At 41.7% G+C, this 27,106-nt stretch overlaps 1 protein-coding gene across 2 annotated transcripts in view; it reads right to left on the bottom strand.

Moving 5' to 3' along the window:
* Positions 1-11,605: 11,605 nt before the first annotated feature.
* Positions 11,606-27,106, bottom strand: part of LOC133130356 (disintegrin and metalloproteinase domain-containing protein 33-like) — a 104,522-nt gene continuing 89,021 nt past the window's right edge. For both annotated transcript variants that reach the window (XM_061244890.1, XM_061244891.1), the window contains exons 14-24: positions 26,218-26,413; positions 24,617-24,725; positions 23,721-23,925; positions 22,703-22,780; positions 21,007-21,115; positions 18,820-18,964; positions 17,166-17,265; positions 15,386-15,622; positions 14,415-14,599; positions 14,103-14,120; positions 11,606-13,416 (exon numbers count right to left, since the gene is read on the bottom strand). In XM_061244890.1, the coding sequence (XP_061100874.1) occupies positions 13,365-13,416; positions 14,103-14,120; positions 14,415-14,599; positions 15,386-15,622; positions 17,166-17,265; positions 18,820-18,964; positions 21,007-21,115; positions 22,703-22,780; positions 23,721-23,925; positions 24,617-24,725; positions 26,218-26,413 (1,434 nt within the window). In that variant the 3' untranslated portion in view covers positions 11,606-13,364. The remainder of the gene's footprint in view (positions 13,417-14,102; positions 14,121-14,414; positions 14,600-15,385; positions 15,623-17,165; positions 17,266-18,819; positions 18,965-21,006; positions 21,116-22,702; positions 22,781-23,720; positions 23,926-24,616; positions 24,726-26,217; positions 26,414-27,106) is intronic.

The following is a 27,106-nucleotide window of genomic DNA, read 5'->3' as shown; positions in this document are numbered from 1 at the left end:
AGGCTTTATTTTAAACCCCGGGAAAAACACAGCAGAGCTCTTCAATCATGTTAATGTGGGCTGCGTCCAGTCCTGTCCGTCAGTTATTTCCCTTTGAAGGGAATTACACATAATTTAAATCTGAACTCTGCCAATTATATAATCAGGGAACTGATTGTATAAGGTCCTTCTCTTGCTGAAGTAGGTGCTGAAAAAGAATAGAATGATAGAACACCTTCATGATAGATGGACCTTCTGGAGCAAAAAAGTACTAGGGGTTTTCCACCATGTAAGTGATCATTTCAATGTATGCGTGCGGCTGATTGACTGCAAGAAAATTACATTTGAAATGGCCTTATTAAAATTGCACCACAGGCCCACATGATCGAAATATAAAAGCTTTATTTAATCTTAGTATTAGAATTGGTGCCCCTTGAAATATGGTCTCCGGCACACTAGTCTGGGAAAGCAGCCATACTGTACTTTTCGAGTCATTTAAGTGTCATGTTCCAAGAAATATAAACTTTTTTTTAAAATTAAACCGGTCTCCAAGGTTATCTGCAGGTTCCAGTTTTGGGCCCAGTTGAATTGACACTAAACGTGAACGGGTGTTCTGGGGTGCTCTTTCCAAATGCCAAGACTAAAAGTCATATTTTACATGTCAGACTGGCTGCCAGTTCTTCCTGGGGAATTGCGGTATCAGGCATCTATCTCGGTACCTTTTTCTAAAATGTGAATTGAAGCATTTGTTGGACCCTCTGTTCCCACGCACCAGGTGGTTCTCTGCACTGTGTGGAAGTATCGCTGTGGCCTTATGGAGGAGTCTTCATTGAGAAACATTCAGGAAATCTGCCTGCCGCCTTATGAGTTCTGAGAAGTACGTCTGTATTGGAACAGAAATGTCCCATAAGAGTATAAATGCCTGGCAGACGTTGCTCTCCATTGGCTTGCTTGTCTAACGTTCTGCTGACAGTCCATAAACTGAAGCAGCTGTTCTAGACTTACTGCAGAACAGCTGTCCTGAGTCTTGAGTCCTTTCATTTTAGTTTCCCTATAGCCCCATTTTCCGCGGTCCAGATATAATTGTGTGTAATTAATGTCCCTTAATGACCTTCTAGCTTCCTCATGTTTTTATGTCTAGTGATATTGCCATTTTAATGGCTAAAGGAGTCAGACATACCTATGTTTTTACAAATGCAAGAAAGTGTGCATGACATCATCTTTTGATTCCCTGGATTTTGATACCCTGCATTAGCTCTTTAGAGGCATATTGAGAATATAGCCCTTTTCTGCCATGGGTTTTATAATAAATCTGTCTTTGATGCCAATATATCTGCTGGCCGTACATACCATGGAACTTCAGTATTATAATCAGTTGGTACCATGGTAGAATCGCATCCGGGAGGGAGAGACCAGAAGCTACTTGATTCGACTGACATGCTAATTTAGACACAGCAGGATGGCCAGTACATGACAGCATGACTGACAGGTGTCACAAATTTGTCTGCTTTCTCCTGTAATGTGTATTGAATGTTCCTGATCATGGCTTGGAATGGGATAAAAAGTAATCACAACACAGGTTCTGGGTTCAGTCTGACTCGTATGAATACGTTTAGGAGACATTCATGTTTTTCTTGCAGTTTCCTGTTGCTTGCGTGGTGATTAATTCTGTTAATAAATGAATATCAGCATTTATGAGCCACGTTTTCCACCGAGGTCCATTAGCGCCTGACGTCCGTTGATGGAGGCGATGCGTGGCGTGGGTCTAGAAAGGCAGTCTCCGCGAGATGAGCGATTTGACGCGACCTTGGGTCAATTAACCGTGTAATTAATTATTCCACTGATTAAGACAGCGCACCCCCAATTACAGCAGCGGACACGATTGCGCCTCCGCACGACAAGCGACCACACCGCTGGATGGTGTACCAATGAAGATTATGATACATCTGTTCCTGTGGCTCCTCATTAATTCTGATGCTGTCACAGAACTGCTTCCACTTAATTGCAATTACGCAGAGCGTCTGTGTGTCACTAATTTAGTCCGTGCTGTCGTAATGTCAGTCTTTAACTCAGTCTGACTCGGGTTTGAATGCTACGGTGCAGAGTTAAATATATAAAAGTTAAACACTTAGGTGATTTACCAGTGATGTTTACTTTAAGTGCTTTAGGATTTGGCATTCTCTTCAACAGCTGTCACAGATATCAACCTAAAAATATGAGGCCTTGGTCAGTGTAATACTGGTGAAATGCAAGTGTGAAATGTAAATTATTTCCTTGGCAACAAATAAAAATCCCTCCGCCCTCACACACTTGAAACGGTTGTTCAGGTGCTGCTGTGTCCGAAACCGCATACTAAGTGTACTGCTCACACTACATTACAGTGAAAGTCAGCCTGCAGTTAAATACGATTAGTATGCTAGTATGCAGTTTCGAACACAGCTGACGGTATGTTTCACCAGGTTGCTTGGCTAACCTTAGGCACCATAGGGCTGCTTAATGAAGTTAGGACACTGAACGACACACAAGGGCATTGTCAGCTTTCTTTTGACATTTTCCACTAATCAACACAAGACCTGAAGTAGGGTCAAACTAAACTATGTTCTGGTTCTCGGAGCTAGAAGAGCTCCCAGTCCAACACAATCAAAGGGCAGATATACCTAGTATAGACGCAGGGAGTAGATGACTACCTGAAGAGAACTCAAAGCCAGGTTTGGTAACGCCTGTCCCTAAAAGCACACCATTGTCAGGCAATCTTTCTAAGTACATAGGTGCTCTTTAAAGCAGAGTTACTGTTCTTTGAAAACCACTTTGCTGTTAGTATTTTACTAAAGCAGGCACTAGGAAACAGCTGCCTGCAGTGTGTTTCCATCTATAGCAGCTGCTATGGCACTGCTAGCAGAAAGCTCACAGAGTGGACCTTGGGGTTGAAGTGATGTCACATTAACATGGTGTCATGGGACAATCTCTCCTCCCCTTCCGGTTAATTAGCAAATATTTGTCCACATCACTGTTGTGTTTGTATATGGGCAGAGTAGTATTGACAACCATAATCTGGCTGCAAATAATGCCCCTCGGTGCGTGCTTTGAGTCATCCTTTTTATTGCAAAATTTTCTTTCATTTTGGGACCCATGCATGCGAATGAAGTGACATGCTGTCATGTCCTAAAAGCTCATACCCCTAAAAGTGATCTCTTCCAGCTGTGTAACACATCCACCAAGGCAGGTGTTCCTAGGTTGTTTTGCCTGAGGGAAAGTGGAATTTCTTGATAAACAAACCAACAGTGCCAGGCTTGTTAAGAATGACTTCAAGTAAGTGTCCATAAGAGAATGATCTGTATTTGAATGGATCCCTGGTGTAAGTTGTGTAAAAAAGGAATACTTTCTTCATGTTTAGACTAGCTATTTAACATTTCCAGACAGCATCCAATTCCAGTTTTCATTTAGCAAGTCTAACAAAATGTATATTTGACATTCCAAAGCCACTTGATTTAATGTAAATGCAGTTTATGTCAATATAACCTTCATTCAAACTCTGAAACTAATTATTAGCTATGGGTTTGTGAGAAAAAAACAACAAAGTTTCAAGTGAATGCAGCAGCATAAATAAAGTGGTTGTTCCTGTGGAATTTTAAAAGAGTAGGAAAACCTCATCTGGGTTTGATTGGGTAACTATTCAGCAAACACTCACGATAATTCTGTGTCCTTGAAATGCTTGTCCCTCCTCCAGCATCTGAAGGCCTTGCTTTTAATTGTCTAAGTCCCCAGAGACTCACAATACACACAAGGAATTTGCTGCAGGTGTACAAGACTGCACAGCACTGCGTGCTGGTGCTTTGTTAACTTGATACGTTGCTTAAAAAATAATATCCCAAACCCAAACCCAAACCCAAACCCAAACCCTAACCCTAACTCTACTCTAATCTGAACTCATACCCTAACTCTAGAAAAAACCTAAAAAACTTTTAAAAAAAGAACACTTTTTAATGAATATATTTAAGATAACTTATTCCATTTCATTGCCATTTTGGCAGGAGCCTTGTACAGGATTGATTTAAATATCTTTAAATCTTCTCAATGTGGACAAGAAACAGATTAAATCTTATTGCTTCCCACAAATCTCCAGGACGGATGAGTGCTGACCCTATTGAGGTCAAACCCCTTTACCTGGCACATGCTGTTAATTGGTAATTCTCTCTCAGGTCAGCCTGTGCCCCCACTAGCAAAACCCTGAAGATGCATGTCAAACCACTGCCTGCTATATGAGAGCTTGCAAGTGTCCAAACCTGTTAGTATCATAATTATATCCAATGTTTATTTAGCTAAATTCTGATCGATGAGTGTGCCAGCCATTTGTGTTGAAATGGTACAGCCATTTCTCTTATTACTAGACTGGAGTAATAATAACTGGAGTTATATCACACATGCTAGTTGTAATGGCTGGCTACCATAGATATTCCACTTTCCTAACATTGTCAGGAGGAGGTTCTGTAGTCCAGCTATCTGTCTGTAGGTCTGTCCAAGGTTTTTCCATAATCCCAATCTCTGCTGCCTGTGCTTTCTGTCTTGTGGAACACCAGGGCAAGTTGTCCTCAGGGAATCTCTGAATGTGTCATCCAGTGTCAAACATGCAAGCAGTCTATGTGCCAGAGCTGGAGAAGGGAAAAGGCAGGAGACATCTGGGGAAAGTTTGTAGACCGTGCCTTTTATTACACAAGCTCCTGTCTGACAGATGCTTTGGAGGGCAGCCTTCTCCACAGTGCGCTTTTGGCAAATGTGACGCTCCAGAACTCAACCAATCAACCGGGGTGATGTGTGTCTCTGCAGTTTGCTTTTGAAACCAAATGACACAAGGACCAGTAATCTCCTTTGCTGTTTGGACAGAGTGCTAAATGTGCACCACAAAATTCCCATTCCCTCATTATGATGCTCTGCAACAGCACTGCTCAGGTCATCCTACAAAACCTTTGAGGATATTTAATTACCCATGTTTGGCCATATCATTTATTTATTCTAGCGAAACATGCATGGGCACACTAACTTTCTGCCTGGCTCTATGAATGTAGGTGGTGTGAATAATATTAAAACATTTGGTTTGTCGATAAGTTGAACAGTGATGTTTGACTCGACTGCAGTTTACTGTTTTTTAAAGAGCATTTGTGGTTGAGGTTCAATCCCATTTGACTATACTTAGAGTTTATAGTGAGATGTTCACAATAGATTATACTGTCTCTCTCTCACTACACTCACAAGGAATCCTGCACAAGTGGTCTTTGAGTTGTGAGGAAAAGAATTGCCCGTTACCATCAACCCGGTGGAGAAAATAGTTCCACTAGGCTTGAGAGTTTTGCATCACATAAATCTCAGCTAAATGGACAGGCTTTCATTTCCCTTCAAGGGCATTTCGGTTCGGTGGGCAAGCAATGCAGATATGCTGAAATCGAAGTGTAAATGGCAACCTTAAAAGGTCCTTTACTTCCACCTGGCTGTTTGGCTGGGTGAAGACAAGAGGTGTGCACTTAGCTGAACTCAAATCAATATGCTTTCTGAAGTAACTTTTACAAAAAGGTTTGGATACTTTGTTTTACTTTGAAATCTGCCTTTGAAAAGCAATTGGCTACAATAGGCAACCTGAAGGCATGCTATTTCTATTCTTCTTAATTCTACAATATTATCATATATAGCTTGTGTTTCCCATTTATGAGAAGACATTTTTAATGTAGTATATTACAAATCTATTTGCAATGCAAACTCATGTAAGCCATAAGATATTCACCTTTGTCAGGCCAGAGGATTAACCATTATTATCTCTTTCAGGCAGAAGTTTAAATTGTGAACTTGGTAAAAAAAAAATCTATGCATTTGCATTATACACTCGCATCTGCATCTGCATCTGCATCTGCATTATACACTCATACATACCTAATAATGTGCTCACTGAGTATACACTGCTCTCTTTCTCTTAATTGAGTGGTTTTAAAATCCTATAAGAAGGATATAAACAAATACAAATACCAAACAAATACCCTACATCAACTCCCTTGAAGCATCAATGCAAGTGTCCTTGACAAATAGTAACTATTCTCTTATCAACCTGGGTGTTTTTCCTTGTTTAATGGTCAAGTAACCAAGGAAAAACACAAACAACCTCAAGTCTTGCCTAAACAAACTACTGTAACTACCCTCAAAACATCTCAGATAACTGTAATGAAACACAATAAACACCCTACTACTGAGCCATGGGCCACTGACTTCTTTGAAGCACAGACAACCTATGTACTTGACAACTACTACTCATAATCAAGCTGCTTTTTAAATAACTTTTATTTAACCCTTGTGTTGTCAAAGATGTTTAACAGCAGAGGAAACCCCCTAAATGATCTTTTTTTCAACTTGAAATTTGATGACAAAGTTTATGATGAGTGACTGGTTGTTTCTTCATGCAAAATAGATTTGGTGTTTAAAATTCAATGAAGTTGCTTTATTTTAGGGGTTTAGTGAAGGTGGGTCATTATTTACCCTTAGGACAAGGGGAGTATACAGAATGTTAAGACTACACAAGGGATAACCACATCAACTGAGAACAGTACTGTTGTGCAGTGGTGAGACTGGTAAATACAACGGGTAAAGAATGCAAGGGATGGTGAAGCCAACCGACTGCACAGGGAAAGATTATGCAGATGTGTTTATCTGAACAGGAGAGCCCCTACTACTTGTGTGCTGTGGGATCTTTAATAACCACAGTCAGGAACTCAATTAAATACCTCGATCAAAGCAAGTCACATTCTTTTCAGATTCAGCGCTAGGGACCCATTGTGTATGCCAGGAGTTGTTAATTGTTCTTAATTAGACACTTTTAAAGTCTGCCAAGAATGGTTATTATGGCCAATTTATGTCAGAAATCGCTATGCATGCCATGCGAAATAAAGGTCTTGTATTCATATCCTAGGTTTGTGTGTGGTATGGAAAATGACTTTTTGAATTGAAACCAATGGGATTCCAACTGCCGGAAGTGTGGATGCCTGGTCGCTGAAACTAAAAAGGTTGAGCAGTTAATGACTGTGCAAATGGTAATAAATTAAAACAGCATTGTGTTTAGTACAGTGTTTGCACTTACACTGCACAGTACAGTGCAGTCTAAGTGCAAGCAAATAATATGGTCAAAACAAATGTCGGAACATCCTCAGGTGATAAATGCAATATCTGTAACACAAACAGCATACATAGTGCACAGTACCATTTGTCTGCAGTAGTGTCTCAATCGCTGCACTGGTGCACTGGATGGGCTGGGGATGAAAGTTTCCCGTTGTTCAGAATAAGAAAGCTACAGAGTGGTGTTATCGAAGCTTTTAGGGCAGTGGTCCTCACTCCTGGTCCTGGAGAGCCACAGGGTGTGCTGGATTTTGTTGTTACACTACACTTAAATAAGTAATTAAAGCAGTTAATTATACAGTTTCTTAGGTCTGAATTGGTTGCTGATATTAAGGCGAAAACAAAAACATACAAGTACAGTCGCTCCTTCTCCGTGCAATCCTGAGAATTGGTTGGTGGCTAATCATTGTTACATTACATTTATTACATTACAAAAGCAGAAATCGAAGGACTGAATAAGAATATGTTCATTTTATGTTATTTTATTTTTTGTTTCACAAATTATACTACAGTAAATCCTCAAATTGTGTCCGGGATTCTATTTGAAGCCAGCCTCGGATAATAGCCGGGGGCGTGGTCGATTCGGACAAATAAAGGCCGGCCCCCCATGAGTTTGCATGTTCTCCCCGTGCTTGCGTGGGTTTCCTCTGGGTACTCCGGTTTCCTCCCACAGACATGCAGGTTAGGCTGATTGGAGAGTCTAAATTGCGTGAATGGTGTTTGTGCCCTGCAATGGACTGGGTGTATTCCTGCCTTTCGCCCAATGTATGCCGGGATAGGCTCCAGACCCTGTTCAGGATAAGCGGGTTAGGATAATGATGAAATGATGCTTTCATACCCCTGTTGATGTGAACACATGGATCAATATGCAGTGTCTTGACAATTGTTTATATTGTGAACTCATTTTAATCAACATGCAACAATGTTTTGGCTTACAGAAACCAGGATTCCTATTGAAATAGGATTTACTTCTTCAATGTCTTTCCAATGGACACTACAGTGATGAGAGGTATTAAAATAATTGTTTTTATTGCTGTATTATAATGTATAATCATTTCCCTGGTATTGGGCCCTGGTATTTTACAATTTTTTGTTGGTGAAAAAGTCAGTATTTTATATAAAACAGATGACTTTGCAAGGGAAACTAGAAGAACATTTTTAAAATGAAGGGGAGTGATTTATTTTCAGGATTTTTTTTTTCCCCATGACATTTGAGGGACAGTGCAGACATTTGACTATTTCACCACAACTTCCACAGATTAATATCATTTTAAGAAAACTAATAAAATACATGCTGTAAGCCTGTAGCCCCCTACCTGACAAACTGACTGCATAAGATACCTGTATATCAAACCCAAAAAGGAGGCAGTTTCTGTAGACAGCTGCACAACATGACCCCCTAAGCCCTTGGAATGAATGATGAAGACAGGACGTACTGAGGAAATAAAGAAAACATCTTTTTTTCAAAATTGAAACTTCAGGAGGGAATAATGCTCCTGTTTTCTCTAGTTTCTGATTCTATGTGCATTATGAATTCATGAAATTCCAAAAAAAACTTTCAGCCCAAAGAAAAAAAAAAAAATCTATACTTAGCTCAATATTTAACCAAATGTTCAATTCAAGAAAAAGACCTACTGGTCATAACTGTACGGTTGTGTAAAAGGCTGAACCTATGTTAATGCCCAGTATTAAGCCAACACAAAAATCGATTTTTCTAAAAAGCTTGATGACTTGAGGACAAATATCACCTGAGTATTGTATATATGGTATATTTAACATTTGCTTAAATTGGTAGGTGAACTGAGAGCTCTACTGAATGAAGTAGGCACAAAATGGCTGGGCAGCCATTCAGATGTTGTGGAAGATTACAGTGTAGGTGGTCAGATGTAGTCAGTTTCATTGGAATTTGGCCAGGACACTGGGGTGAACATCCCTAGACTGTTGAAAAGTGCAATTGCACAGAATAGCCATCAGTTCCGGGATGTGCCAGTGTAAAGAGTTTTATCCCAACAGACACCAATCACAAATACAAATGGAAATAAAACACAAAGAACGCTTCCTTTTTTAGCACAATGTATTCTTTATACAATCGTGAACTAGGCATCTTTTTGTATTTCTATATTTATTTTTTACCAAATCAATACAAATGTCACAAAAGCATCCCTCGCCCTCCCCCATCCTGTGCTATGGTGAGCTTCCTATATGCAACCTGTCAATCATCTAGAGATGGAGCAAAGCTGGCCAATTAATGCTGACAGAAATCAAATGCATAAAATTGTGCATGACGAGGAATCGTAGTACACCTGTTTATCTTCCCATATGTTCCTCTGTCAACACCTGCCCTCTAAAAACATGAGCACACTCCTTCAGAAATGAGGCTGGTCGGAGTAAAGCAACATGTACAGCGCTACACAACATGGAACAGTTTTAATGACTGAAAATACACAGCAGGCTTCAACCTTGTCCAAAGTACATCTCTGCTGGGACAGAATAGGTACACATTGTGGACATGTTGTTCTATGGCCTCATAGACCAGAGACCTGCACTTTGATTATTACACAACATCCGTGGGTACACAGAAGCACAACTCATTCTGGTGACATCTTTGCTCTCCAGCGCTGAAGTGGTTTGGCACAGAGCAAGTGGATGAGGAAATGTATTTCCTCTCAGCTGGGTGATAGGGTTCCAACTTGAACCCAGGACAGCACAAACAAATTACTCTTCCTGAGATAAAGAGTGCTGGGTTGTTGATATCTAATTTCCAGCAAAACAGGATCCATTACTGCGAGACAAAATTGAGGTTGCCTGGAATTTTAGAGCATCTATGATTTAAACCTGTGGCCCCACAAAAAGCACATGATATAAACAGTCTGCTGTTGTAATGCACACTTCTTTGAAATGACAGAGAAAGGAAAGACATCCACATTGTAGTCTCTTTATTGTTTACACTGCCAGCATGGATTTTGTCTTTTAGCAATTAAGCAGTCAATACTTAATTTTTTTAAAGGAAATTATTGTCATTTAACCAAATTAAATGTTTTGCAATACTCAGGTGAAACATTCAGTTTAATAATTATATTAGGTAGAGATTATACTGAATATGTTTCTGCAGGACTAGAAACCTACCGTTCGGAGTTTCCACTATGTGCACAGACACACTGGATAACTGTGGACTGAAGAAGGTAGCTGACATTCGACTTGTGTAGCCAGTGAAAGAGACGTAATTCCACTTGCTCTAACAGCATTATTACTGTATTATGAACAGTAATTTTCTGTTTGTGCTATATTCAGCATGTTGCTCCCGGTTTTCAGTTGATCTCTTTTTTTTATGGCTGATGAAATATTACAGCAACCATCCTTTAGTTTAATCCGAAATGCACAGAAATAACCGTTGTGTCAGAAGCAGAGGTGTGGCCTTGATGGGCCAGGCAGTGCCCCATGGGCGTGGCAGCCAATGAGTGGCATGTGAGCCTGATGGCACGCTCTGTGGAGGGCGGGGCCAAACTGCTCCCGGCTAATTGTTGTCATTTTAACAGGGTGGAAGAAAATACATTTAACTAATGAGTTGTTTACTAATGTATATTATACAACGGATAGGTCCGGTCCATTGTCTCTATCGGTCAGTTTGCGTTCCAGCCGTGCCAATATCTACGATGGCTAAATGGAATTTTCACACATCTTTTAAAATTACTCCACGTTTGTAGATCACCGTTATCTACTCTGTAATCGAAATGAACGTAAATTATTATCATCATCTCGCTACTAGTAGCCTACCGAACTAAAATAAAATGGAGTTAAACTGTCCTTTGATTTGGAAAGGAGTAGGAACGAAAAAAATACAACTTAGGCGACATCCTTGGATCGAAATGCCAGCAAGAGCACCAAACCCCGGAGAAGCAAATGATGACCCATAACGTCACTATGAGTTATTTAAATTACTGCACGTTATCTGGCAGTGTCCTGATAAACGTCCACACAAAAAAATGCAGTGGGGATACATTATTGCAATAACGTTGCTTAGCTCATACTAATGTCAGCTGACGTTACTACCGTTGCTTCGATAGTGGAGTGGTGATACATTACTGCTAGTTAACGTTCACAATACCGTTGCTTAGCAACCAATAAACTACTGTTCAGCGGAAGAATACATTTACCATAAAACATAGTTCCATCAAAAATACATTCATGAAAAGTTTGTCTTGTGTTTCTTTTGTGAAATTTTGAAAGATAAATGTGGTAACCGTTGCATAAAAGCGTTATGGAACTCGAACCTGTGGTATATCGTGGATATTGGCATAGCTAGGGGGTGTAACAGCACGCAAACCACCCCGCTAGCTGCGCCAATATCCACGATATACCAGAGTTCTCGTTCCATACTGCTTAATTATTCATGAGCATACATTATCAATGTGAAGGGCTCATAACAACTGATATTTATTACGACATTACTTACAATTATAGGCACTGTGAAAATCAATTGTTGAAAGCGAGTTTTATTTATTTATGCTTATGCAAAATTTAGTGGTGCATTATGTAATTATGACCCATTTCAAGTAGTGTTTTATAAGTTTTCTCCACAGTCGTGAACTGTTTCGACGTGCGTGAATAAAAAAAATAACCGGTTTGTGTCTGGACACTAAATGATGACACCTTTAGACACTACATAACACATGCACTCCATAAAATACATTGCTGAATGACACAGAAATGAACTCAAAAAAGTTTAAACTTTCCACATCAAAATGTAGGCTGTAAGTTATAACATGGAGTCACCCAATGTACAGGGGACATATGCACAGTATTCAAGCCTGTATGAGAAAGTACCGTACACCCACTGCGATATGAATGAAAGCATTGTAACTGGAGATGTTCATACTTTCACATTTTATTATTATAAGTTTTTTTGTTTTTTTTTGCATCAGTGATAATGAGGTCAATATCGTTCAATTGAGTATGCTACTTCCAGTTTCATACCCTATTGGGTTAACCAGTCAGTCTGTAACTGAAGTTGAAATTACAATTTGAGTGCGTAGCATCCTAACAACTTGCCTTAAAAAATAAACCACCCTCTTGGCTTGTATTCTGAAGCAATTTAATGAAAAATTAGAAAGTGTGCTGCTATCTATTAACCATATTTACAGATCGGTAAAAATATGCACTTCCCCAATGATTAAAGAAATAGTGGCGATATTTCCCACCTGACTCAGGACACAGAGAAGCAATCGTTCTGTTGCATTGTGAATTTTCACTGGATGAATCTCCTTAATGACATGCACATGTTAAAATTAGGCAGTAATACAGGGATTCTTGGTAAAACGCTCAATTGTCAGAAAACATAAAACAGTCTAATAGGCCCCTACCACTGCTGAAGCATTATTAGCAATTTCATATTCATAACTGTTCACTGCCACTGCAGAGAGGCTAAAGGGCACATCCCCGGTCTGTAGACCAGTAAATCCTTTTTAATTTACGTTATTATAACGTTACGTGACAAACCTCAAGCGTGATAGAGGGAGCAGTGCACTTCAGAAGAATATACACCCTGCTGAATGATGTGAGCCATGTTCCTAACACTGTTTTCACTTTGTAATATATCTAAATCTGGGTGCATAATGTAGAAAAGGAAAATAAATTAAACCCACATTTGTAAATCCTTCATTTGTCTCTCATGCAAACATGATTCTGTGTACTTCACCGGATATAACAAGCTCTGCATTCAAAGATGTGTAAACATAACATTAAAAAAGCTAAAGCACATGGATTTTATGTAACATTAAAAAACTCCTAATGCAGCAATTAATCAAGCCCCACCCACACAACGAAAAAAAAAAACACACAAGTACATCTTTGGCAAATTATTTAAAAACCAACAGACTAACAGCAGTAAAAAAAAAAAGACACAGGTATAGATGCGATGCACAGACCAGTTGAGCTACTTGACTCAGTGTGACCCTGCCCAGCTAAGCTTCATGACTTTAGCTGACAGTCTCATTCTGCTCCTCCTAGAGTGCAGGGCCAATGCCGTCTTCCAGGCTGGGCGTGGTCGTCTTCGAGCACATGTGTGTCACGTAGGAAGGCAATTGGTACACCCTGTGGGTATTCCTTACACGCCCGTACCTACTGGACTGGACCCCACTACTGGACCAAAACCGCCGGTGTAGGCCTCCCAGCCATATGCTCTTTAGTGCAAATAAGTTTGCCAAACTCTAAACTGTCAGTTTTGCTGTCTCCCCGGGTCATTTTCGTAGTGGAGACAAGGCTGTGGTTGGTTTGGCCCCTGGGACAGGCCTATTGAAAGAGAGACAGAACAAGGGAAAAAACTATGACTGCCAGAGCTGCAGCATGTTCCTGGAGCCACAGACAAAGCTTATTGAGTTAGCCGCATAACTGCGCCAAAGAAAGCCCGGACCCCTCCGAAATGGACAGAAGTAAAAAGAGCTGTTCCGACAACTTGCAGTTGTCCGGCTAACTCTGTAATCCTGCCCTATGAAACAGGTCCCAGGTGAGACCACACCAGACTGAGGAATGCAAAAACATTTTGTTTGGGGAATTAGGAGGAAACAGAGAAGACTGTGTGCTGCTGTGTGTGCACGCATCATTAAGAGCAGCACAGAGCGGGATGCTGGGTGAATGTGAATTGAGATGTGTGCACAGCGTGTGCGAGTGCTCGGGTGGTATCAGCTTAGCCTTTGGGTGTGGAATTGATTTGCCGTAATGCAAAGCTGGGCGATTCGCGATTCACTGCGTGAAACCTCAGTCCCTGCTTCTGCCAGCAGATGAGCACCAGGTAGTGGCCTTTTCTGCTCCAGGGTCTGTCTCTGTGTCTTGGTAAGGCAAGCTTGCTACAGTGACTGTGTGGGCTCTATACAGTGAGGAGACAATAGACACTAAACTGCTCCATTTCCCACTTTGAAAGTGAGAACGCATGAGAGCTTAAGAGCATTTCAGGATTCAACAAGATCAAAAACACTTACTTCTGAGGTGGAACAGGTCTGAAAAAAAAACAACAAAGAAAAACTAATTTAGGACAAAAAATGAAGAATGTGAACGATATAATGCATGTTATCGACATTTCTATGTTTTTGGTTTACTTAATCAATTTTCAAAAATCTTGGCCAAGGGCAAGTGTGGCATTTTGGAAACTCCCAATGACTGCTATAGTATAGTATTTTGCAAGGCTAACTCTAGCTACGTGCATCGATTAAGGGATGGACTCTGTTATTACAAGTTCCAGGTGTCTCACACTGTTGTGTGGCAGAGTCAGGTGAGCCTTATTGGGGACGTACTTGAATGTTCTGATTGGAGGAATGCTGGAGGACACCTTGCCCATTGGCTTGGGGCTGATAGCAGAGGGCGTGGTTCCCAGCTGGCACACGGGAGGCTTGGGCAGGGTCCCTCGGCCAGGGGAGGGGTTCAGAGGCAGGGGTCTCTGAGGTGGGGGAGAGGGCCTCGGCTGAAGCTCAGACACCAGCTGTGAATACCAGAAAAGCAGAGCGGAAAAAAGCTGTGTATTTTATTTTTTTGCACATTTTCTGATGCAATACACTCAACTTCCAGGTGTACGGCCGATTCATCTTCTTCCTGCTATTAAACAAAACATTCTTTGAAGAAACAGCAAAACACGGAGAAACGTCTCGCGCAATATCATCAAAGTCGATGCTGATTTCTAATGCGAGTTTTTTTTTTCTCAATGCGCTGGCAACTTCTTTCACTGATTAGTAACCAAGTTAAGAAGCAGCTGTATTTGCGGGAGATTAATCATCTTGAATAAATGATTCATAACAAAGGGGACAAAAGCAGACATGTGTTCATTAGTTCTGAGTACAAGCTGACAGCACCATAATGGCAAAGCAAGGACAAGGAAAGAAGCTTTAACAGGAAGGGACAAAGAAAGCGAAAAAAAAGAAAAGAAAAAAAAAGATACTAAAACCAGACAGCACGTGCCATGAAAAACTCCATGGTTTTCAACTAAATGGGCCATTTTCATTATTCCAACGAGGCTGACTCATTTACTGTAGAATATTAAAGGATTATATTAAGGACTGTTGGAGGACATTTTGGTAATAACTGCCCTTGGAAACCTGTTAATGTATTATAGGTTGGCATTAACTAGGATACTTGCATTACCATTTCACAATGGGCTAATGTAAGGTTTATTTTATAACAGACTGTTGAGGGAAGTTTCAGTAAAAGATGGAGGGAGAGAGCAACGGAACAAGGGAGACGGGTTGACAGGTGAGCAACATCAACAACCTACCAATGGGCATCTGGTCGGGCTGAGGGGCAGGGGCTTCCTCGGTGGGGTGAGTTTGCGCAAGGCAGCTGGAGATTTGGGAGGGACGGCAGGGGGCTTGCCGTGGGGCAGGGGCAGGTCCCGGGGGGCCCGGTGGGGAGAGGGGGCCGGACGCAGGGGCCGAACGATGTTAACGGGCTGGGTGCAGTTGGGTATTGGGTTGGGCCTCAGTGGTAGGACCTCCTTGCTCGTGTGTGGGAGCTGAAAGGGAACAGGCACCATTAGAGTCTCCTGACCTGGAATATTCCATGGCTGCTATTTAGCTATGAAACCGGTAAAAAAAAAAAAAGAACACAAATTTTAAATGCAAACAGCTGTAACTGCCTTATGCCCGATGGCTCGCACTCCCACACTTGTGTGCTCGTCACCTGGGAAACACTGGCAAGCTTTCTGGAAAACAAAACTGCTGCTGATTCCAAAATATTTTATTAACGTTAGTTATATGGATTGCGATGAAATTGCATTTTGTTGAGCTCTCAAAGCTGACCGTGTTACAGCAATATGGTATGAATGATATGTTATCATTTCCCTTTCTAAGAGAAAAGCATTGATTTAGAAGGAACTGGAGCCATGTTGGGCCTCCGGGGTGTAGGATCGGTGAGCTTTGTCTGAACACATTAGGTGTTAGCGACAGGGTAATTCTCCATTCCCTTCCAAGATCTCACCATTCCCCTCACTTCTGCTGCCTGTTGTAGACTGCACTTTTATTATTTGTGAGTATAGCATATTGTTGTGGAGCCTGGGTGCAATAATGGCTTGACTGCAAATGTAAAGAAAAACACAAAGTAAGAAACTTTCAACAGAACGAGTGGAGATCATTCCTGACTTGCTTTCTGGTCGGACTTTAATCTGCTTCCCTGTGATCCAAAGCTGTGGCCAGGCTGCCAGAGCTTTGTTTATACCTAGAGTGCTGGCAGCCTCTCTTATCTTTCCCAGCGCATGTTGCTACAATGCCTGCAAATTACCCACAGCTGGGCCTTCTTGGGCCTTTCATATGACAACCTTCAGAGGGATCCTTTTAGCCAATACAAATAGGAAAAACAAAATACAGAAGTAAAGAGAGAAAACTTTGCTGACCCCCAGAAAATTAACAAACAGAACGGACAATGCGGTGTTCTGTTTGCATGACATTGTTTATTCTTAACTCAAAAAAAAAAATTTTTTTTTGTATGTTTGTACAGTAGTCCAAATTCAAAAGTGTGTGTCTTTCACCTGGTCACTATGAATAGACAAACCAACTAGAAACTGGAAGAAATTGAAAATATAAACACAGTACTAGACACAGATTAGAACACAGTCATGAATGCTCTTCATATAGTCCTGACAACTCTATGCTGAAAAAATATTGTAAAAGGCAGCTAGAATTACGATTTCATAAAAACTGTCTTAATGAAGCACAATATCCTGTTATTGTATATTAATAACTACCACCTTAAATTGAGTCATTATGACATAAGAAAATATTTAAAAATGAATTTGTAACATTAAGTTTGAGTAAAAAATGCCCTATGGCATACTGCAAGCTAACTGACAGGCCATGAAGAAATCCTCAGATTTCATTATGACTAGTTTTTCGTCTGCACAGTCGTTTAATTCTCCGTTTCAAAGACATCGATTTGACAGAAACAAACTTGACCGATGTTTTAAATATAAAGAAAATCAGTTGCTAATTCCTAAAGCTCATATCAGATATGGGAAGACAGATACCCTATTCCATAAAAACACTGTGCAGGCTCACACAAACCTTCTTTGTGTTGCAGCTCTTTGAGGTGGGCCCCACCACTTTCAGATGAAATGCTGGGTTCAGATGTCCATTTTTCACCTTGTGATCTGTCACATCGTTCCTGAGAACCAATCAAGAAATACTTAAATGCACAAACTAATTCAAGTGAAATTAGTCAGAGCAGGTTAGTACATAATTGTTCAGTTAGTTCCATGTAATATGTGCTGTAGATTTTGCAAGTATTGGCTCATTCAGTGAAAAAATGTGCATAATGGAAAATAATGGCACAACAGTGCCAACGCTGGTCCCTCTTTAACCATTTATAAGTGTGCAGGAGTGTATGTGTGTGCGTGTGTGCTTGGCAGTTATTGTTTGTCAGCTTGCAAAGAACTAAGTAATAATTCTAGCTAGCTGGTGGCTAACACAAATGCAAATGTAATCATGTGCTTCTAAGAAGGCACAGGGCTGCTGAAATGTTGACTTAATAAATGTAGCTAAAAGTGACCTCGGTTAAGGCTATTTTCTGCGGACCTGCACCTTGTGTTGTATTGTGCACATTCTGTCTCTTTTTGATAGTGTTCCCATTATTCAGGCTTACTGCATTAAACATGTATTTTCCAGTCACTTACTGCACTAAAAACACCTATTTATATAATTCAGTGCTAATTATCTGCTCTGTGGGCAAACAATTAGCATAACCATTGTGCAGCAATTTCTTTTATTTCAAAACCATTTGTGTGAAAATTATAAAATGTTTACACATTTTAAGTCAGTACGGAAAACATCCCTTCAGGTTAACAAGAGAAAAATAAAGCAATTTAAAAGCCCATGTCCTTTATAAACAAAGCTTTTTTAAAATGTATATGACCTTCAGTTAGTGAGAATCAGCTTGAGAAAAAGAAAATACAAAGCTTCAGGGGGTGTGGGTAAATGAATATGTCCCATGTTATTTTGAGGCAAACAAGAAAACTTCTTTATTTGAGGCAGTAATTACTTTCTTTCAAGTTTTCAGTCGGTTACTATGAAAGGAACTACTGCAGGACTCAGTTTTAAAGCTCTGCAATATGACACGGTTAAAAGCAAATATTACGTAAAGTGAAATTTTCCTTTCAACGTGTCACAGCTTACAGATTGAAAATGTCATGAAAAAACGCAGTCCCCCTCCCACCTCATTCTTTTAGCTGGGAGCTGCCATTGTGCAGTGCAGAGTGATGCATTCACTACACTCAACCACTTGACCATGAAGAGTGAATAATGCGGTACACTTTTCAATGGGTCATTCCAGGTGAATGCGAATTAATCGCTCTATGAACAAGTTGACGTTAGCCAAGAGGTGATCATTTTTGGCATGTCTGCGTTACAGCTCAAGGCCAGCTCCCTGCCCACTGCTCCACCATACTGCCATTGGGTTGTTTTTCCCTGAAAAGTATGTGAACTGACCTGGGGGGATTCCCACACACTTTGTGTTTTGTCAATTTGCTGCAGGATAATGCTCATTTCTAAGCTTCACTTCCACCTGTGCCACAGATTGCTTATTTGTGGACCTTTCGGAAGATGTGGGATGGCTGTGTTTCCTGGTGAAATGTCCAGCTCTGACCGGCTTGAAATGACCAGCTACCAGCTGTTTCAAAACCTAGCTTGAGCTGTTTTTTTCAGCAGGGGTTATATGTATTACCGGTTCTCTTGGTTGTTCTTCTCCCTCTGTGAAATCCATTTGTGGTAGAGGGAGGTCTTGATCTTGTAGCAGTAGAATGCAATGAGGACTGCAGGTAACAGTACCAGGAAAGCAAAGAGCAGACCGACCACCAAGCCCAGCTGACCTGAGAACAGAGATAGAGCATTCAGCAGGCGGACAGTGAACCTGGATACCCAACAGGAGATCACAGAACCTGGACAGTCAACAGGACAACACAGAACATGGACACTCAACAGGAGATCACAGAACCTGGACAGTCAGCAGGACAACACAGAACATGGACACTCAACAGGAGATCACAGAACCTGGACAGTCAACAGGACAACACAGAACATGGACACTCAACAGGAGATCACAGAAGCTGGACAGTCAACAGGACAACACAGAACATGGACACTCAACAGGAGATCACAGAACCTGGACAGTCAACAGGACAACACAGAACATGGACACTCAACAGGAGATCACAGAAGCTGGACAGTCAACAGGACAACACAGAACATGGACACTCAACAGGAGATCACAGAACCTGGACAGTCAACAGGACAACACAGAACATGGACACTCAACAGGAGATCACAGAAGCTGGACAGTCAACAGGACAACACAGAACATGGACACTCAACAGGAGATCACAGAACCTGGACAGTCAACAGGACAACACAGAACATGGACACTCAACAGGAGAACACAGAACCTGGACACAGAAATGCAGTCATGAGCAAAACCATAAGCGTATCCAATAAGCTGCTGTGTTACTGTGCAAATATCACCGAAATACATATATAGAAATGGCAAGCACAGCTTTAATTTGCTTGTGACGCATGCCGAATGTTTGCTATACTGCCGAGCGCAGAATTTGTTCCAAGAGAAGGTCGTTGACATTGGCAAAAAGCTTTTCTTGCATTTGCTCATTATAAAAAGCGGCGCATCTAAAAAATGTAATTTTCCAGCGGCTCGTCTCTTAGTTCTCATATCTAAGCGATGACGGACAGAGGGTGGACGGAGGCCTCTTCTTTCCCATTTTTCAATATGCTTTTCTGTCTGAGTCAGAGGCCCAGGCCATGGTTAAATACATTCGCAGCAGAGCAGTCTCCCCGCACAAACAAAACAGCACTCAAGGCTGTTTTCCTCACTAACTTTGGGACAGAGTGGGAGGAAAATGTCCATTTGCTACATAATTTACTTTCCACTCTGGTGCGTTTAATATGTTCCCAGAAAAACCATGTAACAAATATTGAGAAGAACTTCAACATGCTGCTCACAAGTGGCTTTGTCAGTTTATAAATAAAAAATTCAATTACACTTTAAAATTTATTTTAACACACAAAACATTTTTTAATTGTTTTGAGTGTCAATGAATATCACAATAGTGCTTCTTTCAAACCCTTACTTGGGCTCCAACAGATAAGAGCTTCACATACACACTTGTGCTACACTTCACGTTTAACAATCACAAAATCACTTTTGATTTAATTGGCCTCACTCTGGGAACAGGGCAGATCCACAGCTCCTCCACCTACCAGTATTAATGAACAATCAATACATTTTACAACACGTTTCCCTCAGAATGCAGTCATAGCACTTAATGGCAAATCACTACATAATGTATTTGCTGGTTATTGCATGCATGAGTGAACGGTGATTATCGAAACACCGTCTGCCAATTTCCGAACTGCCACGGAGGCTGGGCGAGAACAAAGCGGTCCGATGCAGACTCCTCACTGTGACAAAATGGCATCCATGTTTTCTTTGCCTTCTCCCATGAATCTCTCACTGCAGGGCACTCTTTAACTCTGTTGGCCTATGAGGTTGATGTGAAGAGAGGTCATATGGCGGAAACCTGCTTCTACAATTAAAATACTTTCCCCTGGTGTTGATTTCCCCTGATGATCTTCTTAACAAGATCTGTGCCGTTTTTCACTCTGTGAGGGCGCCATTTCATTTCATTTGATTAGGGTCGCCTGGTGGACTGCACCTAGCGCTAGCAGCAATGCACTCACCCTAACACACAGTGCCATCACACTTTACCATATGGCGCACATCTAATGTTAAATGTTGACTGCGCACCATATGGCACACAGGCTGGGTGCGAATGTGGCATTGGGTGAATGTGGCATATGGGCATTGTGATAGAGGGGGTTTACTGAGTGGTATTGTGCTTACTGTCGTACTGAATCGGCCCGCTGTCCACACTGCCTCCCAGGCCCGGCTTCTCACAGAAGGGCGGGGCCCATCCACGGTTACAGTGGCAGTTCCCATTGCTGTTGCACACCTGGGAAGAACATGTACCCCACGCACAGACACACAAACAAGCACACACACACACACAAACCCATACATACAAACACGCACGCGCATACACACATGCACAAACATACACACACACATACACACACAGACACACAAGTTAATATTGGGAGCACATAGAGCTGTGATTTCACTTTCTATTAAAATTTGGTTGCAAAACATGGTAATAAATAAATAAATATGAGACACTTCTTGAATGTACTTGAATACAAGCATTTCATATGTAAATGTAAAGACTGTATTTGCATGGAGTTACTATTGATATGACTCGCCACAGAAAGCTTCAAAGAATTATGTAAACATCCCTCGGCCTCACACTAATTTACACAGAAATCTTCCAAACATGGTCAGAGACCGGTGCATAATCATGGCACAGTGAGAGAGCAGAGGGCCTCTCATTGTTTCATGCATTTCTCTATTTCTCTCCCCCTGTCTGTTCTCATCAAGCGGTTTTTCACTCCCTTATTTGCCCTGAAAACAGCACTTCATCAAAGCTTCCTTTGCAGGGTGACTCCGCGTTGTCTTTTCATTGGAAATCAAAGGCCCCGCCGAAAGACTGATTGCGTGGAGGGAGATAAGCGAGGGACACAATTTGGCCGCAGCCACCTGCTCTGCCCCGCTCCGCGTCGCCACGCTTGTTAAGCCGGGCGATAATTACAGCCAAGACGAGGATGCAAATGAAACGGCGCAATTTAAACAGTGTTAGTGTCGAGGCTTTCTCCATTCACTGCTCGTAGAGCGTCGCAAAATAAACAACGCAAACAAATTAAGACTTGTATAGGTTTCAAACAGATTAAGCGAGAGGATTAGGGTAATTGGAATAAATGTCTCTCGGCGCCCCTGAGACTCAAAAGCTCTTTGCACAGATTTGAACAAAATAAAAAAAACTTTTAAAAAACAGCATGGCTTAATAACGGCAAGCTCTGCTGGTTTTTCACATGCATAGCTAGTTGCGATGATATGGGGTACCTGGAGGGCAGGTTTAAAGGATTTATAAGTGTGAAATTATGTCTGTCTCAGAGGAGAGTGGAAACTGCGGCTAACACTGGGACACATGGAGAAACTCTATGAGATGGGACTCAGTTCGATACGTCTGTCACCCCCAGCAAAGGCAAATTGACTCATTTTTCTTGGATGAAGCTTGGAAAAATAAACACATCAACAGTACGTGATCTGGATTGAAACTTTCTTCCTTGGACTTGAGCACAGCAGCAGGTCTGATTGAGCAGCAGTGAAGGCTCTAACAGGGACACATCTGAGGGAACCCTGGCGTGTCTAGTGTATCTAATAAACAATTTCTTATTTATCTGACGCTTTTAAACAAAGCGACGTACAGTTGATTAGATTAAACTGGCAGGCAATCACCCCTGGAGTAATGCAGGGTTAAGGGCCTTGCTCAACAGCTGTGCGGGTATTATCATGGCTGGGGCTTGAACCACAAACCTTCTGGGTCTCAGTCATGTAATTTAGCCAATAGGCTACAGGCTGGCCCTATTGTATGTACAATATGAAGCAGGCTGGAGGACTGGGCGGGACTGGGCTTCACCCCTACCCCGTGGTTGTGGCAGCGGGTGATGCAGATCTCCAGCTCGGTGAAGGAGGCGTTCTGACAGCGGCGATCCTGACACACCTGGAGGAGGGGAAGACACGGAGGCTGAGGGACAAGGCGAGCGGAGACCTGGCACTTTGAACCAGAGCTGGACAGTTCAGGAGGCCGAAAGTAAAAGTCCTGCCATGTGTTTCTGTCACCCATGAACTCAGCCAGTTCATTTCACTAATTAACTGTGCTAATTAGCAAATCCAGGTGATGGGAACAAAATAATGTGGATGACTTTTATTTTCTGAACCTGGATTTTGCACCTCTGCTCCTCTGTCGGGTCTATCATGTGTTATGTATTGATTTACTGGGAGGAGTATTGCCGAATTATAGCATCTGCCAAATATTGAAATGTAAATGTAAACACAGAATAAAGAGGCTGCATTTTGACTGCAGATGCGGTGATCGCCTTTCCTCAGTGGTACGACAAACAGAGAGTAAACACCTTTGATAAGATTCAGAGCCCTTGTCCTCAAAACCTGGAGATTTCATTTTAACTTATTTTTCAATAATAAGACTGTATTTTATGGAACTTCCACTGAACAGTAACACTGGGTAAAGATTGTTCTGGTATTATTAGCAACACTTAGGTTACTTAATGCAATCTTGACTGAGTCACAGTTGCAGCAGTTAACCTGCATTAGTGCTTTATGCAATGTTGTTGTACTGCCCATGGTGTGGGAGTGTTAGCTGGGTACATCAATGCTGCTCATATAACTCCTGTATACATGCTTACATTCTCTCACAGTACAAATAGCTCTGGATAAAAGCATCTGTTAAATGCGTTTAGCGTAAAATAACAGGAAATACAGCCAACTAAGGCTGGCATTTGCTGCCTTGGACTGATACTGGTGAATCCCTGCCAACTTTCCACAGCGTTCAGCACACAGTCAGCAGCGCAGACTTAAGCGCCCGTCCCCGGGGGGAAGAGGAGGGTCTCGGCCGAGCGGTACGGCGGTGTGACGGTACGTGCCTTCCCCTCTCCGCACTTGGTCCCCGTGGTGACGAGGCCCGGGTCCGGGAGGTCCCCCTGCCCGTCCTGGGTGGCGTAGACGTAGGTGCCCCTGCACTTGACCTCCATGCCGTCCGTGCGGATTGTGGTGTCGATGGACACTGCGTTGGTGCCCTTGGGCTTCTTGGCAGCGCTGTGGCACTGGATCTTCCCACACTTGGCATCGCTGGACAGAGAGGGGCAGGGCAGCAAGGGGACAGACAGTCACACAGGAAGCTTGTGGGATGAACGTTCCTCTTGCGTTTGCCACCACTCTTCCAGGGCTATATTTTGAAATACTGCACATGATTCTCATAAACACAGTGATGTTTTCCCAGGGCGCTGGATTAAATTACCAATGAGCGTTTGGACTTTGGTCCAAACTTGACTCATGAAAACAGGGCACCTGGTATTAATTCTTCTTGGATGCAGGCTAATACCCGGAGAGCTACAATATTACAGCATTGGCAGGCTTCCACAGGTATAAACAATGATGAACACTACGGACCCTTGCCTAATTGACCTGACACAAGTTCAGAACGAGTTAACTAAACCTGAATACAATAAACAGAGATAAGCCTGGCCTGTATTTATGAAACAGTCCTCTACTTTGTTTCACATATTAATAAATATTGCCTCCTTTGTGTATGGAGAACTCATAATGATGAACAAACACCCTTTACACTGCCACTGATGTTTCTCTGGCAGGAAAGACAATGATTACAGATTAATTACGAGCATACCCACCTGCCGGCGAGCTAGAGAGAGGAGATCTGAGATGTGAATTGCATTGTGGGTCTGAAATGAACCCCCCCACCCCCCACCCCCAGAGGCTTTGAATCCCATCAGGGCTAAGATCAGTCGTTCCTCTGCCTTACCTCTTTTGGCATTTCATGTAGTTCCCCTGGCCGTCCTTGCCACAGTTCCCGAAGGCATTCCCAGCGGCATTCACGTCCTGGAAGCAGGCATCGTGAGCAGGGCGGGCACCTGCCCGGAGAACAAAGGAAAGATGCCGTATTCACGCACTTCAGTCAGAGATCAGAGTGAATTCGCCGTGGGATTCGCCAAGGGGTGTACTGCGGGAAGGCTGTCATGTAAACCGAAGGGCACAGATGTGATTGGGTGAGATGGGTGGGATACTGTTGTTCCTGCTCAGGGTTGTAAGTATATGTTAGCTTTGTCTCCAAATGCAAATTAACCTTCAAGGTACTGTACAGTATGTACAGATTTTGTTTGCTACCTTTAAAAAGTAAAAAGTGCAACCATCTTCATTAATGGTATGTTCACACTTCGGTTTGGTTGGTTACAAAATGAGCAACAGCACTGGATTCAGAGAGATGAATTGAATAGAAGCATTTGGAATAAGGACTATATCAATTTGCAGCCATACACACAGCAATGCAAATAATCAACCCAAGCTTCTACCATCCCCACAATGCTAAGCACTGTCATGTGACCCTGATTTCTTTCCGAAACAAATTGAAACACAACAGGAAGTGACAATATAAGGGAACTGATTGAGACACAAATAGACCTGGGGCCATTTTCACAATGTGTCTCACAGTATCAGCACTGATCTGGGAACAGTTTTGTGTTTAAACACATAAGGAGTAAAGTTCACTTATGCACAAGGACCAGTACTCCTATCCTGAAGCTCTTTATGAATGCAAGCTATGCGCTTTTTCTCTTTATGGCATCTCATGTCATTGAGACTGACTAAAAGAGCACTAACAAGCTTATGTCCCACATTCATAATGTACTGTAAATGTATAAGAGCAGCAAGACACTGAATCAATGGTGTTTAATGATCTGGTGATGTGAGCATTTTGCCTTTAATGTCTTTTCTCATTTATTGATATGCAACAGAAAGCAAGCACTTTTTCTGTAATTAGCTTGTCTGAAAGATCAGCTTTAATTCTAGATAGAAAGCAACTGAAAAATTAAGCTGAAGTATTTTCTTTATACATTATGCCCACTAACATTTCAAAAGTACCTTGAATAATTGCGAAGACAGTAGTGAATTAAGCATTCGAGACAGAGTAACTTGGCTTCAAATTAATAAATGACTTGATGCATTCTACAGCCAAATACCGCTAATTATAAAGCATTTAGAATTCTAAAACAAAGATAATTATTTATCCAAGGTAAAATCATTCTTGAGAGTAATTTGAGGTTGTACTGTCTACATCTTAACGTGCCAGATCATTTTTTAATAAGATTTACTAGTGAATTTTATGCCCATTGTCAGTCTGGCAATGAACATGTGGGAGGTGATTATGTATACACCAGGCCTTTTTATAGAGTTTGATTTTTGTTGTCTCAACTAAAGTTTTTTAGGATTAGCAACAAATTGGAAGTGTTTTGTGTGAGTGTGCGTGAGAGTGCGTGTGTGTGTGTGTTGTTTAAAATGGAGCTTGCTCAGGAGACAGTGATGGGTACAGTAGCAGACAGTGTCTTGCATGCAGGGCGAGTGGCGTACCATATCCCCACAGCTGCACACACTGCTGCTCGTGGGTCAAGCACATGCCGTTGTAGCAGTAGGCCTGGTAGTTGTGGCAGGTGGAGCCATCCAGCAGGTAGACGTTGGGGGGGCAATAGGGCGAGGCCCCTGTACAGTACTCAGGCAGGTCACAGGTCCCCGCGGGCCCTCGACACATGGTCCCTGCCTGCTTCAGCTATGGGGAAGAGAGCAGGACCGGCTGTTAGGAGACTCCCTTTGAAGCTATCACTGTATTCATCTGTCGACTAGTGGTTTAATTAATTAATTCGCCTTTTAATTTTAGCTTTTAAAAATGTTCATTTAGCTGTTTTAGCTATCAATCACTGAATTAATGTGTTTATAAAACACCCAGGCAAATGATTAATTATTCAATTACTCACCCTATTGGTCAGTCAATCAATCAATTAAGCAATCTGTTCATTAAAAAATCAAGTTGCAGAGCAAACTTTTCAATGTAATATCAACCCTGACAGTATACCTTTAACTCGAAATAAGTGCATCTTGTTCCTTTTGAACTCGCATGCTCTCTGTTTAAATGTTACTGTGTGCAATGTTGTGGAAGACTGCTAGACACAAGGATTTGATAGTTGTAGGGACACTGATTTTGTGCCGTTAGCAAAAACTCTGCATCGCTGCAGTAAAATAGAACTGTTCAGGCTGGTTATAGATTATATAAAACATGACTGTAAGCATTGTAACCTGCACTCGAAAGAGGACAAATACTTACAGTAACAAATAAAATGTGCTATATTTCATGAAGTGTCCTTCAAAATGAATTGCCTGAGAGAACGTACAACATTTGACCAACAGTCTAGTACTAGAGAAAGAACGCATTAAAAGGCAGAGATAAAAAAAACAAACAAACGTG

Source organism: Conger conger, chromosome 6 (genome assembly GCF_963514075.1).
Source record: "Conger conger chromosome 6, fConCon1.1, whole genome shotgun sequence".
In the NCBI taxonomy this organism is placed as follows: Eukaryota; Metazoa; Chordata; class Actinopteri; order Anguilliformes; family Congridae; genus Conger; species Conger conger.
This window is presented reverse-complemented; position numbering and strand designations above follow the sequence as displayed.